General features: G+C 40.2%; 2 protein-coding genes across 2 annotated transcripts; one reads left to right on the forward strand and one right to left on the reverse strand.

Annotated features, from left to right (window-relative positions):
• The first annotated feature begins 223 nt into the window (after window positions 1–223).
• On the forward strand, window positions 224–4,801 carry LOC137803064 (tyrosinase-like). The gene is made up of 5 exons (XM_068601327.1): window positions 224–1,045; window positions 1,675–1,891; window positions 2,502–2,649; window positions 2,754–2,935; window positions 4,536–4,801. Exons 1-5 carry the CDS (start codon window positions 224–226, stop codon window positions 4,799–4,801), a joined length of 1,635 nt encoding a protein of 544 aa, XP_068457428.1.
• A 1,602-nt stretch (window positions 4,802–6,403) lies between these two features.
• Window positions 6,404–14,145, reverse strand: chordc1b (cysteine and histidine-rich domain (CHORD) containing 1b). The gene is made up of 11 exons (XM_068600559.1): window positions 13,952–14,145; window positions 10,967–11,016; window positions 10,832–10,888; window positions 10,510–10,670; window positions 9,808–9,908; window positions 9,455–9,513; window positions 8,644–8,714; window positions 8,382–8,487; window positions 8,086–8,205; window positions 7,927–7,989; window positions 6,404–7,142 (listed from the first exon to the last, which is right to left on the reverse strand). The coding sequence occupies exons 1-11, from the start codon at window positions 14,013–14,015 to the stop codon at window positions 6,972–6,974; spliced, it is 1,023 nt and encodes a 340-aa protein (XP_068456660.1). The 5' UTR covers window positions 14,016–14,145; the 3' UTR covers window positions 6,404–6,971.
• Window positions 14,146–15,323: the final 1,178 nt, after the last annotated feature.

Below are 15,323 nucleotides of genomic sequence, written 5' to 3' on the forward strand. Positions count from 1 at the left end.
TGCGGTCTTGGGAAGTTTGACATCATACTGATTGCGCCCCTCACAGGGTAAGCTTCTCCCTGAGGGTTAAACGGCATGTGACTCTCAACAAAGAGGAGGGGTTGCCCAGGAACTACTCCAAAGAATGAATTTAAGCCCTTTCGATTCAGGAACTTGGGCCTTATAGACTTTGTGCATTCGTGTACACTTTTCCGCCTCCGACGAAAGCTGCAACATTGCTGTAATGTGGAAACTCATAGTGATTTATTCCGTGCTGTGTTTTGCACCCTCCTATCAACAATTCCCCCGTCTCTGTGCCACCCAAGAAGCCCTGCGCGCAAAGGAGTGCTGCCCGTCATGGGACGGAGACGGTTCGCCCTGCGGAGCCAGCTCGGGTCGGGGCTTCTGCAATGATGTGGAGGTGCCGGACCAGCCCCACGGACCCCAGTACCCCTTCTCCGGGCTGGACGACAGGGAGAAGTGGCCCCTTGTTTTCTACAACCGGACGTGCCAGTGCGCAGGAAACTTTATGGGTTTCAGTTGCGCAGACTGTGCGTTTGGCTACTTTGGGGTAAACTGCAATGAGAAGAGAGAATCTCTCAGGAGGAACATATTCCACCTTTCCAGGGCTGAGAGGATCCGGCTTGTATCTTACCTGAACTTGGCCAAGCAGACAATCAGCAGGGACTATGTTGTAGCTACCGGGACCTACCAGGAGATGGAGAACGGCTCCAATCCGATGTTCGCGGACGTGTCTTCGTATGATGTGTTTGTGTGGATACATTACTACGTGTCCCGGGACGCGCTGTTGGGGGGGCCGGGGAACGTGTGGACCAATGTGGACTTTGCCCACTGGGCGCCGGCGTTCCTCCCGTGGCACCGCATGTACCTGCTGCACTGGGAGCACGAGATCAGGAAGCTGACTGGAGACATGAGCTTCACCATCCCGTACTGGGACTGGAGGGATGCCCAGGGGTGTGACGTGTGCACTGACGAATTGATGGGGGGCCGCAGCCCCCAGGATCCCAGTCTCCTCAGCCCAGGCTCGATCTTCTCTTCTTGGACGGTAGACACAATCAAGTCAAACTAAAAGTAGTCATCCCTTAATGACCTGCAGTAATATGCGGTGGAGAGGACTGACTTTTCACGTAAACTATTACGTTACCCTGCCGGTTATCTTTACAGATTCAGAACTTTTATCAACAAATAAAAACATACAAAACAAATGTATTTACATTTTGGCTTGCTGTATAGCAGGGGTCACCAACCTTTTTGAAACCGAGAGCTAGAAAGGGTCCAAAATGCAAAAGGCTACTTGTTTGATACAAAGTTGCACAGATCACCTTTTGATAATAATAATAATAATAATAATAATAATAATAATAATAATAATAATAATAATAATAATAATAATAATAGTCTAATGTTTAAATGAATACATGGATGCAAATTTTAAGAACATTTAAACCTTTAGCTGCCTGAGATTTGTTTTGATCAAGGTCATCGTAGTGGATTCACATAACACAGTAAATCTTATAGCAATATAATAATAGCGGGGCCATTTTCAAACTCAGTATAACCTGTTTCAAGCAACAAGAAATCTTATGGAACAACACACTGACTTTATTTCTGTGATTTGTTCTGGTGCTTCTGTGTGCTGTATTGCAACGTGTTGCTGTGTGCCTCCATCTACAGGTACTGTGCTCCCAAGCAGAGAACTACAATGACAGAGGTGTGTTGTGTGATGCCGCAGGAGAAGGCCCATTGCGTCGCAACCCTGGAAACCACAACCGTAACAGGGTTGAACGATTACCAACTTCAGCGGAGGTGGAGTTCACTATCAGTCTGACCAACTATGACACCGGAGCTATGGACCGGGGTGCCAACATGAGCTTCAGGAACACTCTGGAAGGTCAGATAACGTTGACTATAAATGGATGGACACACACACACACACACACACACACACACACACGCACACACACACACACACACACACACACACACACACACACACACACACACACACACACACACACACACACATTAAAGATGGACCAGTACTGGTCCATCTTTAATTTTACTCCAAAGAATGATGATGACTCCATTTGTATTTGTTTTTATATCTCACACGATACTATAACTATTAACGCTGTGTCCGATTCATACCAAACTTGCTGTGGAGCTGTGTCATCACAAGTTATCAAAAGCTGTTGGACATTTCATCATATTTAGGAGATACAAACCAATGAACCTCTTAGGGGCGTGTTTTGTATTTCATTATTCATAACTTTAGACGTAGGACTCCAAACTTGCAGTAGATGTACACATTGCTTCCTGTAACATGCACACAAACATTTGTGCAATTTAAACACTAGGTGGCGTTACAGTAAAGTTTTCTGAGACAATACCTCATTTTCCAACAAATAGCTTCTGTTGTCCTAAAAACACTTTATGCTACTGCATGTTAATTAGCATTGATAAAGGTCAATGCTAAATAACTTGTACTTCTGATCTTCCAGGATTTGGAGATCCTCAGACTGGGTTGGGAAACAGTTCTCACATGGGCATGCATGCGGCTCTTCACGTGTTCATGAATGGATCCATGTCCTCAGTGCAGGGCTCAGCAAATGACCCCATATTCCTTCTCCACCACGCTTTTGTTGACAGGTGAGACACACACACACACACACACACACATTCACACAGACAGACACGAACACACACAATGTATGATACGTTAATTTAAACTTTGTTTTCATTGTCTATGAAAGCATTTATGAGCAGTGGCTCAGGAGGCATAGACCATCTCCATCACAGTATCCAGACTCTGATGCACCCATCGGGCACAACGGCGAATACCACATGGTGCCCTTCCTGCCCCTTCACAGAAACAGAGACTTCTTCATCTCCAGCAAGGACCTGGGATATGAATATTCATATCTGCTTGATGCTAGTGAGTTCTTTCTAAATGTAGCTCTTTTTTTGCATTATATTTCCCACATTATAATACAGGTAGATGAAATCAAGCATTCTGATTGGTTGAGAGTGAGTCACGGGGTGCACTGTATTGAGCCATAATGTCCTGTATGCCTGTTTACATTTACCAGAGCGTTGTATATCAGTGTTCGCTCAATATAACATGTAGAGTTTGTGGGACTGTTAGTTGTTATTTCAAACAAACATGTTTCGTGTAAACTTTGATATGTTGAGCGGAATGACTTTTGATGAGAATGGCAGCGGTGAATAATGGGGAGCAAGGGCAGAGGATCGCAGAAAACGAACTGTACATTATTTACGATACAGTACCGACACTCGTACCTTATTTAAGCAATTAGGTATGAGAGGCATTACTGTATTGTCAATAATATACTGTCTAAGGGTGTTGTTAGGCCCAACGCGCAGCGTTACAGCACGAAATATGTAGTCATCAAATGTCGGTATCGCATTTCAGTAGCCGAGAGAAAATAGTCCCGTGCGTCCCGTATGCGTATGGCGGTGTGCATCGCATACGGGACGCACATACGGGACTATAAAACTAACAACATAGTCAGTAAATCAGGCCGGTTGAAAGCAGGGTGGAGGCTGACACTCAGCTACCGATATAAATAAATGCTCTCGCTGCTTCTGTCCGTCTTTTCTCCATCATATTTCTCCCTTCACGTCTGGAAATTACTGACGGTGATTATCTCTCACTGGAAATCGTCACGATTTTGTGATCAAACCCTTTTCATTCCTCATTTTAGTTTTCAATTTTACGTACTCGCTCCCAGCTAATGAGTCTGCTCGCTCAGAGTGTTATCTGCTCTCTCTCCTGACTGTAAGTAGGATCAACGTGTGACTGTACTGTAGGAACAGGGACCACAAATGCATTATTCACCCCTACCATTCTCATCATAAGTCATTCACCCCAAACTATCAAATATGTGTGTAAACTATTATATTGTGTACAATTAACAGCTGGGGCCTTGTATTGTGGAAGGGGAAACGGAAAGAAAGGAGAGGATTTGTTCGAGTGAAGAGGGAGACAAGAATAAAGTTGTTGCCGTCTTCTCTTACCTAACGGAGCAGCGTGTTGTTATTTTATTAATATTATTATTCTACAATAAAGACAAAAATACAACAATACAATATAGGCTCAAGAGAAACCCTCGGCTACACACATTTGGTAACTGTCAAGCTTGAAATGGCAACGGTCGTGCAATTTAAATCGACCTGTTTTTTTGAGTGCACACTGATATGGAACGCCCTGGTACATGTAAACAGGTTGTACAGTACTTTATGGCTGAATAAACTACACCCCGTGACTCACTCTCAACCAATCAGAATGCTTGATTAGATCTACCTGTATTATCATGCTTAATTAATGACATTTGAGAAAAAAAAAGATGTTTCTGTCCCTTTTCAATCCTACTCTGCATTTTCAGAAATCTATCTTTTTAATATTATCAAAAGGATATCACATTCAGATTTAGTTTGTACATCCTCTTGTTTTACTTCATAATCGCAAACATTTAACTTTCATTTTCTGTGACCACTCCCATCTTTGTTTCCAGACCAGAGGCTAGCAGAATCCATGCGTCCTTACCTGGAGACTATGCAGGATGTGTGGCCCTGGCTTCTGCTTGCAGGGCTCTGTGGAGGAATTGCAGCAGTGACCACAGCTGCTGTCGTGCTGACCGCAAAACGACGATACGGAGGGTCGTCTTGGCTGCATGCGAACATGTGGAAAGACTTATTTGCTCTCCCTGAGAGACAGCCACTTATCTGCAGCAGTGACACAGAGGAAACCAAACCCTTTAACTACCAAACAACTATCTGAAGGCCCAGCCAGCTGTGTACTGATGCACTCCTCTATGAATTTTCACACCAGAGCACTGTGAATTATACATAATACAGTATTAACTAATTGTAATGAGTCTGTAATCTATGTTTTTGGCAATTTATTTAAACTGTATTTAAATAGTACAAAAAAAAAACTGTGTAGGACATTTTTGAATGGCTTAAGATGTGAAACTTCAATCACGTTCCACCCACTTCAAGTGTCTGCTACATTCATGGTTTCTGTCATGGAAATGTCTCGCAATTACTTTTCACAGTTATTCTCTATGGTTAACATGAATTTAGCGGATTACCTTCAAAACACAAACGCTTGGGGGGACTTTCTTTTATTATCTTTGTGTGGGAGGTGACTGAACCACATTTTAATTAACATTTAAATTGATTCATGTTTGTGGTGTGAGACGGGCTTCTGGAAAGAGAAAAAGGTGATAGTGTCGGCATAGACGTCAAGGTCTGAGACATCTCCACAGCATCGGGATGTATTTTAATATTTTAACCTTAAAGTGTTGTCATAGTTTTAAAAACTTAATGACATTTGCAAAAGTCATTGCAATTCCCAAAGATGCATGTGGATCAAAATCTTTACTTAAAAGGTCACACCTTTAATTCAAGACAAGTGTTGCGTTTCATGGGGTCACAAATGTTGAACGAGTCTCACCTTAACACTCGAACAAAACTTAATCAGCAAGTAGTGTGTGAGAAACATCCACAGTATAAATTACACACATCAGTCCAAAACGTTTGAAAAGCTTAACACAAAAGTTTATTTTAAGTTAGATAAATTGGTTCCCGAATTATTTTACGGACATCATGTCATTCAGCCAAAAATGAACTCACACATTCATAGCCTTTGAAGCATGCCATCCAGCACGGCAGGTCTCAACCTCGGTGTTTGGACCCTCTGGGTGTCGCAAGATAAATTAGTAATCAATTGTATAATTTTAGATATGGGAATATTTTTAAAATCTGCAGTGCCTGAAGCAGATTTGACATCATGGGGTCGCGCGACACAAACCTGATAATACTAAGGGGGGGGGGGGGGGGAGAACCCCTGATCTAGCATAACCTTATATAATACATATAGTTTGCTGAAAAATACATTGTATTCAATTGGCATTCTCAGATATTACAGTACATTGTCATTATAAAATTGAGCTAGGTTGCTTTGACAAGAAATGAGGAGATACATACAACTGCGATTGTTCAGAGACAAAACTTGTACAAAATATACATTAGATATAATCATGTAAAAAAACAAATTTGGAGCAAATCCATAATTCTAATTGTGAAAGGGTGGTGTGGTCTGAGAATATGTCTATTTTTCTAAAGTTCAAGAGTCCCAAGGAACTGTTGTAATTCTTATAACTATTTATTCAGAATAAATCCATATTACACAGGTGTGGACGTCTTAGAGATCCAAATTTCCTATTCAAACTACAGAGCAGCTTCATTGTCACACACACGGAATATATATATATATATATATATATATATATATATATATATATATATATATATATATATATATATATATATATATATATATATATATATATATATATATGCGCAACATTAAATTTTATGTGATAATGTTGGATGATCAACGCAAAAATATGAACAATTTATGAAACTACCTGATGGAATGAATCTTTTACCAAATATTGTCGATACAGATGGTCATAACTGTGGTCCATTACGATGACTTGATATGAACGTCTATATTAAAGGCTTTGATGGGTCTGAGATTAAGCATGGTTCCACCCGACTCCGATCTTGTTTTGCTTTATTGCAATTAACAACTTTCATTGTCTGACTTGATGGAAAATCAAGTCTCTGCTCAAGGTCAAGGTTACCCCAGTTCAGTACTAATATTATTAATTGTAGATTTTTGAGCATTTAAACATACAAAATAACCAATAAAATGGCCAGAACTTCGGCAAAATCAAGGACATTAACAATTAGGAATGAAAGGGGAAAGAAACAGTGTAATGTTTCATGTTCGTGAACATTACACTGTCTCCCTTTGGGAAACAGAGGGGGTCAAAGTTCCAACAGAGCAAAAGAGGCTACTCTTTGAGGAGATAAGGAATGGACTGTATGACTTTTGATTCAGCTAAAAATACACACTATGTTTGAATTGCAATCCCTCATCAGTCAACTTCATCCTCGCTGTCAGACTCCTCTTTTTCCTCCTCCTTCTCCTTGGGGAGTAGCGGGGGTGGAAGGTCCAGACGGGCCCACGTCATCGGTTCAGACTTCTTCATGGCTATCTCGATCTTGGCAGCCATCATGTTTATTAGGCTTTTGCTCACATCTATCACCTACAAGGAAAAGAGAGTGTGTGACAAAGATGGCTTAGTTTCTTTGGTATGAGGTGATCCCAAATAAGCTGGTCCGGAAAACAAGAGTGAGTTATGAGCAGTTTCAAGTTACGATTTAACTCGTGCTGTACATTCAGGTTAGGGGTGGGCGATACATCGAATATACTCTACGTATTGCGGCTTGTTCCATTTGGGATGTAGTAAATGACATTAAGTACAAATATTCATTTTCGCAGCATTTTTTAAGTCGCCAAAATGAGACTTTGTTGGTTTGCTCATCCTGCATCTCGCCCCCTCTCACAAACATTCCCTCCCGGAGGAGTGTGTGCGGCGTATGAGCACAGGTGTGCATATGGGGGGTGTATTTATATATCTAGAGGGGAACAGGGATAGGGACTGAAGAGAGCGAAAGAAGTGAGATCAAAAACGGGAACAAAAGCATGCATTTTTAAAGAGCAATCTTACTTCAAAATGACAGTATATGCCACCTCAGAGTGTTTGAATTTGTTTGCAAGAATGATCACGCCGGTATAATCATAAGCATCAACACGTTAAATCCAACATATCGGCCAGCCCTGATTCAGGTGGAAATTTATTTTTTAGGTAAAATTGCTTTCATTTTGAATTAGGACTGCAAAGACGACTGTTAAGGTCAGAAGCAAATCAAATAGACTTGTTATCGACCATGAAAGTATGTTATATTGCAGTATCAGGAGCACAGCACAAAATAAATATATGTATTAAAACTGCCATACAGCAAGAAAGACTGTGATGCTGTACTTACTCCCCAAAGGCTGATTTTTTGCGCAAATTCCTTCTCTCCCTCAAATATAATATGGATGTCGAGCTGAAGGACGAAAGAGAAATAAACATGAACATAATCCAAAACTCAGCCGTTCAGATATGGACAGAAATTCTTTGACAGACTGATATTGTCACTCACCGAGATGCTGTTTGCCTCCACGTAGCATAGCTCTGGGACGGCATTCTTGGCATAGATCGAGATGATGACCTGCGCACCCGTCTGGTGCCAGTCAAACCGACACGGAACCAGTTTCTTACCCTGCATGGAGATTTCACAAAACAATCTTTAAAGCAATGTTTGGTCAGATTCAAGAATTCAGTCTTTGCGACAAAAAGGATCGTCTTCTCTCTGTGCTTTGAGCTGTTTTGACTGTTTAGAGCTGAGGCACTCTCAAATGGACTTGCACACAGATAATCACCAGCTGTCAAACCTACATCATCCTTTTTCCTCCATAGATGTGTTCCCTTGGTACAGCCCTCTTGAGAGAGGAAGGTGTTAAAGTCTGAGGTTTTCCTCTTACAGCAGCTCCAGTATTTCATCCTGCAAGAAAGACATACACTTGCTGGGTTTATAGCAGTCAATAGTGTGTCACTTAAGAGAATCAATAAACAAGACTAACAGGAAAATACTAGTTACAGTGCAATCTGCTTTTTCATGTCGATGTTGTGAATCACAGTATTTTTCGGTCTTACTTACCCTTCATGGAAGATAGGAAATCCAGCGTGGTATAAGCACTCTTCCAACTCGCTTGCAGGTCCATCAAAACTCTGAAGATAACAGCAAACGGTTTGGTTCAAAAGACTGAAGTCAATCGCTTTTGTGAGCAAAAATACAAATACGGATTCATCGTATGACACGTGTATGAGAATGAAAGAGGACTAATATTTTGTTCTCCTTGACTTTGGAAAAGTTTAAACATACCAATTTAGATACCCCCCCCCTCAGACCTTAACTAAAAAGGAGGCAGCCTGTGACAGAATATCTTATAGATTTCAATCACGTCAGTTAAAGTGATTTACATAATTGTTTAAAATCATTTAAGTCCCACTCCCAGCTTCTACAAAACCCGGCAATACAAATTTTCTTTACAATTTATGTTCTAATCTTGGGGTTTCAGCTGACAGGCCCGATTAGCTTGAGCAAGAAATGTAGCGTTGCATCCGTCTCTTGAGCAAACATGGAGGAGGAGGAGGAGGAGGAAAATGAGCTGCATCTATTTCACCTTACCCAGAGCGTTGAGCTCTTTTGGGGCAATATCATGATTTGTTTATATTTAATGACATCTGTCATGCATTTCTTGAAATATGTGAATTTAATTTGGCTTACAAATTGAGGAGAAGATTACACTTATTTGGCAGAATCCACAAAATTATGAATTTGCAGGAAAGAAATTAGAACATCAAGCTGCTGCTGCTGCAAAAACTCCGACAGAGGTATCAGGAGAGATAGATATTTTTTACTAATTTTAACACATTTTACCCAAGTATACAGCAACACATTCACCTACTTTAGTACATCCCCCATTTTTACAGGATGTTCCAATCTTGAGCTCGTCATTATCTTCCTCTAGAAAAAAAGGAGACAGAAATGGAGTAAAAAAAACTGACTTGGATGTTTGAATCTAAAAAATGCATCTACAGCTATGATGTGTTGTCGCGTCCCTGCCATCATCGACTCAAACGTCACGAACTCCCAGAGGCCATCCATTAACTTCCCCTGTCAACATGACCTTCCTGTCTACTGTAACAAGAAGAGGATGATAATGGATGGTAGACAGTCTATGATAAAGAGAACTAAAAAAAACTGAAACATGGAAGAGACAAGAAGAGAGAAAAGGGGAAGATAACCCTCTGCTATCACCTTTCTGCTCTGCTGTATTTTCAGAAAGCTTCAGTCTCTCCAGAGCCTGCTTCAGAGAAGTAGAGACTTTATACTGCATTTTCACCATTGGCTCATCAGCACTGCAACAGTAACACATCTATTAGAATCGAAACATTAACAAAGGGACAAATTGTATTTTTGCAATTCATTTGAAATTGAAAACTATTTGAAAGGGTATTCTATATTTTTAAGTAAGGAAACATTGTCGGTAACATGACCTCAAAATGAGGTCTGTTGTATAGAGCCAGGCTAAGACCCTTACACTACTTGAAAGGAGTTTCACTACTCAGTAGTAATTGCTTCATCAGTTGCTTGTCCATGTTTTTTTAAATTCCGTTGGGAAGCACCCACGGTAAAAGACTAAAAGACAGCGCCTCAGTATTCAGATTGATTTAATACTTCAGATATCATACCTATCCTTTTATGCATTTGATACTAAACAAGAACAACTCTGAGCAGAATGTAAAACATGGGATAATAAGGATGTATAGTTTTAAAGTGAAGACCTTGTTCGTGTACCCAATGGAAAAAGAGTGTTTGTTTCCTTTAAATATGATTTGGTAAAATTACAAATGGTATTTAGATTGTTTGCTTCACTTTATTAAAAAAAATGAATTCAGGGTATTCCTATGCTATTGATTTAAATATTTACAAAAATATGTATGAAGCAAACTGTACAACCTTGGTCTGCGTATGGCCTCCTGAGGCTTTGGTGCGGAGATGATGTACTCGTTAAACTTTGGCTTTTGGTCATCTGCGTTTTTCTTATCTTCCGACGATGTCACATCTGGTTTCACCGGCTCAGGGGGCTTCTCCTTGTTGTGGGGACCTTTTGTGCAGCCCTGCGGAGGAGACAGTCACTGTGTTAGACTCACAAACAATGAGAGTTCAGGCCAATATGACCACAGCAAAGGTGGCGGTCGATGTCTATGAAAACAATAGACAATGGAAACATGACCATGGAGGATTAAAAGTATGGATTAAAACAGAAACTAAAACTTACAACAATGCTGAGGAAGTCTGAGAAGTCGGTAGTTCTTCTCTTGCAGCAGGACCATCCCTGGAGAAAGTCAGGCAGACATTAACTTTGACCAGAGAACAACACACTGAGCTAACTGTACATTTTCAGGCATTTTACCTTCAATGCATCGTGGAATACTGGGACTCCTGGATGAAAGATGCAGCCATCTGTGAAAATGAACACAAGTTTGGTTAATGTAGAGGACATATATGTGGTAATATAGAAAGCTTTTCTGGTCTATATTTTTCTGTATTCTAGTCTCAATAAAGACACAAAACTTTTAAAGTACACCCTGAAACTATTTTACAGAATGATGAGTAGAGTTATAGAAAATGCATTTTGAGAATCAACTACTATCAAAAGATTCAGGTCAGAAATGTCTGACGCTGCTCCATGTGTTCCCTATCAAAATTACTTGAGCTGCTACTGGTTAAACAAAAAACTCCAAAGTGGAGTCAAAACTTTGAAGTCATTTTAGAAAATTAGCAGGAAAAAGTAACACCCATCAGATAATGAGTTGGTAGCTGTAATATTTCCAGAACTACTTGATAGCTGTGTCCACCCCAAACAGTATTCATTGTTATCTACTCAGACAAGTGCAAAACATTTAAATGGATCAAAATGGGCTTAGATGCTGACACAACCAAATGTAAAGTGTTAGTAGATTGTAGGACAAAATACGCAATTAAAATCTAATGCATCCATTATGAATATGTATTATCTCTCTTGCTATCTCTGAAGGCAATTCAGTAACAGGAAACGAGTAAGAAACAAAGAGTAATATCATCCTTAGTGTTTTGAACAAGAACTGATCATCTGTCGAAAAGTGATATTGATACAGAATAATTTGAAGACAGACTTGGCAAAATAAAAATACAAAGGATAAAAAAAATGTAGGCATAGTAGATAATGCTATGTTTTTATACTTGTTATAAAAATTCACTCGACCCCTCAGAGTAAAATCATTAAAACAGGAACATTTATTCGTTGCAGGGAAGGAGCAGAGTCACAAGTACAACATGATAGACAAATTGCATATCTAAGTCTGCTCAAAGATTTCTCAAAGAACCACCTCTTAAATACACATCATGACCCACAAACAGAAACTCTCATCACGTCTTCGGCCTAATCGTGAACCTTTCCCCTCGTCCCATAGAGCGGTTGCAAGAAAAGGTCATACGATAACAAAGGAACTGCACGTTCTTTCAGATAGAAACATACCAATTCCCCAGTTTCACTGCTATCAGGAGACATGCCGAGTTTGTGTGTAAGGTTAAACACAGACAGTAAGATGAGAAGTCTGAATTTTATAGTGAAACAGTAACTGATTAAGCGTAAATATTTTTTTTCTTTCAACAATACTCAATATAACAATTCAGTTAGATGAAAAATGTACCTCTCATAAAACTTAAATGATTTGCAATTTGCCCTTGTGAAGTGCAAAACACAAAATACTAGCCTTATGGTCTGGATTTATGATACCCATCAGACAGTTTGAAAAATCATCATTTAAGATTTACCTTATTTGAAAAGTACAGGATGATTTTTTTAATGTCCTCTTTTCGGAAAAGCCCTAGAAAATAAATGATGGTGAATAAAAAAAAAAAAAGAGTTGGCTGTGTGATGCCATAAATCAAGAATTTTCCTTACAGTACAGTACCACACAGCCTGAGCAATAACCCTTCTATGTGGTTGCCTTATACACGTATACCCCTCAAAGTAATGACAATATACTCTATTGTTATGAGAAGAGGCACCCTTTTTAGAAATGGACTTTTTGTGAATTGCCCGACATTCACTGTTATATTGCTTGAAGACAAAGGAGGAACATTCAATTACATTTAAATGAGTGGTTTCCTATAAACAAGAATTCATGAGCAAACGTTATCTGAAGGACACTCAAGATCAAGGCAAGCATTATCATGACAATGATCTTATCCTTACACAACCTTGTAACTGCATTTCCTAGTGACTTGTTAAGGTACTGCACTCCTGGAAGTTCACTCTTTTTTCATGAAGAGAACAAAAAGTGAATCATTTGTACATGATATGAGCTTAAATGTAAGAAATTAATTATCTGCCATTTTTTGGTATACATAAAACAGGACAATATATGCCATGGGGCTAATGAATAGCTTTGCTCATGATTTTGGACAGATGTTTGTCAGATGTTCTGATTTCTGAGACCGCTGGTTAATATGAACAATGTTCTCACTTTCACAAATTGTTATTCACCTGCTGGAAGCAGGCAGTGTGAAGTGTCCTCGGGCATAAGCCTGCTTCCTACTGTAAGGAACATTACTATCTCATCAATACATCTCAGCCTACAGAGATACAAACCTATGAGGCTAATAGGTTTGCATCTCCGCATAATGAGCTTCAGGTATGTTATACATACCTGAAGTTCATTCTCAACTCAGTGGTATAGCTTTGCAGTATTTATGTATTATATTTCTCATGAAAGTGTGAAGCAGCAGAAAAACAAGCAGCTTGATTTAGTACTCAACCATGAACAGAGAGACAACGTTATACTACTAACTTTAATTGGTCGTCGGCGTTCTTGAAGTTGATACAAACTTGATTTATCTGTTTATCACTTATAATGGTGATGGAAAAAGGACGAGAAAATGATTGAACACGACACGTTCAATGGCGAGCTTCTGGAACTTTCAACCGACGTGCTATGTGTGTGTGTGTGTGTGTGTGTGTGTGTGTGTGTGTGTGTGTGTGTGTGTGTGTGTGTGTGTGTGTGTGCCTGTGTGTGTGTGTGGAGCAATGGTTCTGAAAAAGTCCAACGTTACCGTCTGACTTAACCTGTTAATCACAGGGCGCTTAAGGTGCTAACAGCATGGTGGAAAGTAACACCGGGCGTGTCGTTAGCTTGCTAAATGGTCGGCCACAGCAGTGCTAGTGAATGCAGGTGTCAGTGTGTCGGAGTCCCGGGGTCCTACACTTAAACCGTGTTAGCTACACGGGGCCCAGCAGGCCTGCTCGCTGCGGAATATTCCAGATGATCATCAGAGCTGCACGTTAGCTCCCATGCTAACAGGCTGGTACGAGTTGCAGCAATAGTTCACGCTAGCTAACCAAGACACTACTCACCGTCTGGGTTGTTTTCTGGATCAAATCGCTGTCCACATCCCTTATTGTAACACAACACGGACATGATGACGAGTGGACAAAGTTTAGCTGGTGGCCAGATGTGTGACTGACCTCTAATAATAAAACAAAACTCGTGTGTGTGTGTATGTGTGTGAGAGATACGGAGCTGTGGCTAGAGACCGCTGCACATACACTTCCGGATGTTGTCGGCTATACTCGGCAAAGATCGGAGCTCACCCAGTCCGCCTCCTCCTCCTCCTCCTCCTCTTCCATCCTGAGAGCGCTCAGTGGTCCCGCTCAGCCGACAACTGATGCTGACCGCTTTCTAACTTCAACGACATGTTCCTGATACCATATCTCGGAGCTTAATCTTAATCAGCAATTGACACCTATCTGTTTTAACGACAGTTTTGTGTAAACTATTGCAGGTGAAGTCGAAGTAGTCCACTGCACATTACATTAGTTAGGTGCAGTAAACTGGGGGTTTAGCTTTTTAGTTTTACGAGGATTACTGCAGCCTAGTAGACAACAGCCTGTCGAGATGTGTGCACATACATTGTCCATTTCACCACCGGCTTCTGCGCGATTGTGTACGATATGCTTTGCTTCTTTCTGACTGTCGGAGAGGGGATGGAAAAGGATTTACTTTCACTGATTACAGCTGTTTCGTGTAAAGGTAGGACAAGCTCTGATGTGTGACTGACGCCTGTGTATTAGATAGTGCTTATTGTTGCTCGAGACTGTAGCTTAATGAACTCGTGGTTTTTGCACGGAGGCGAGCTCCATTGCATCTGCATCAACATGGTTGATGACAAATGCACCTCACAATCTCCCGGGACAGTCACCTTGTGGGGATTGTTAATTTTGTGTGTGTGTGGTTGGGGGGGCGGGGGGTCATATTTCATATAATCTGTTTAAATACACGCACGCACGCACGCACACATGGTGGTATTAATAATACTACTGTGCACAATATATGAAAACCAGTAAGTAAAGTAACTTCAAATTGTATTTAAAAGCCAAAGTAGACTTTACAAGTATTAGCATCTGAATATGTGTATAAGTAAAAGTACAGTACAAAATGTCCAATTAGGGAGAATGTTTAGGCATCATTCTTTTTGCAGAAGATGTCCCTAATAATCTCAGCTATTTTACGTATGGCTGACTTGACCAGATGTAAATTAATTTAATTAAATCATTATGATACATTATCATTTTTTGATTATTTATATTTTGTATATACGTAAAGTAAATGATGAATGTACTCAGCTACATCCTACCTCAGATGCAAACTTGTGCAACTCATTTCCTGTGTATATTTTTAGAAATTGTGCCAAATAATGTTTCTCAGACCAAGGCTGTCTATTGTCCT

This window comes from Clinocottus analis, unplaced genomic scaffold (assembly GCF_023055335.1).
Source record: "Clinocottus analis isolate CAN_PGR_092001 unplaced genomic scaffold, fCliAna1.0.p SCAF_5, whole genome shotgun sequence".
NCBI lineage: Eukaryota > Metazoa > Chordata > Actinopteri > Perciformes > Cottidae > Clinocottus > Clinocottus analis.

Coding starts and splice junctions, on each gene's coding strand:
- LOC137803064 (XM_068601327.1), top strand. CDS start 224: ATGTGGAAACTCATAGTGATTTATTCCGTGCTGTGTTTTGCACCCTCC. Junction 1,046..1,674: donor CGATCTTCTCTTCTTGGACG/GTAGACACAATC, acceptor CTCCATCTACAG/GTACTGTGCTCCCAAGCAGA. Junction 1,892..2,501: donor CTTCAGGAACACTCTGGAAG/GTCAGATAACGT, acceptor CTGATCTTCCAG/GATTTGGAGATCCTCAGACT.
- chordc1b (XM_068600559.1), bottom strand. CDS start 14,015: ATGTCCGTGTTGTGTTACAATAAGGGATGTGGACAGCGATTTGATCCA. Junction 11,017..13,951: donor TCCAGAAAACAACCCAGACG/GTGAGTAGTGTC, acceptor TCATTTTCACAG/ATGGCTGCATCTTTCATCCA. Junction 8,715..9,454: donor AAAATGGGGGATGTACTAAA/GTAGGTGAATGT, acceptor TGTTATCTTCAG/AGTTTTGATGGACCTGCAAG.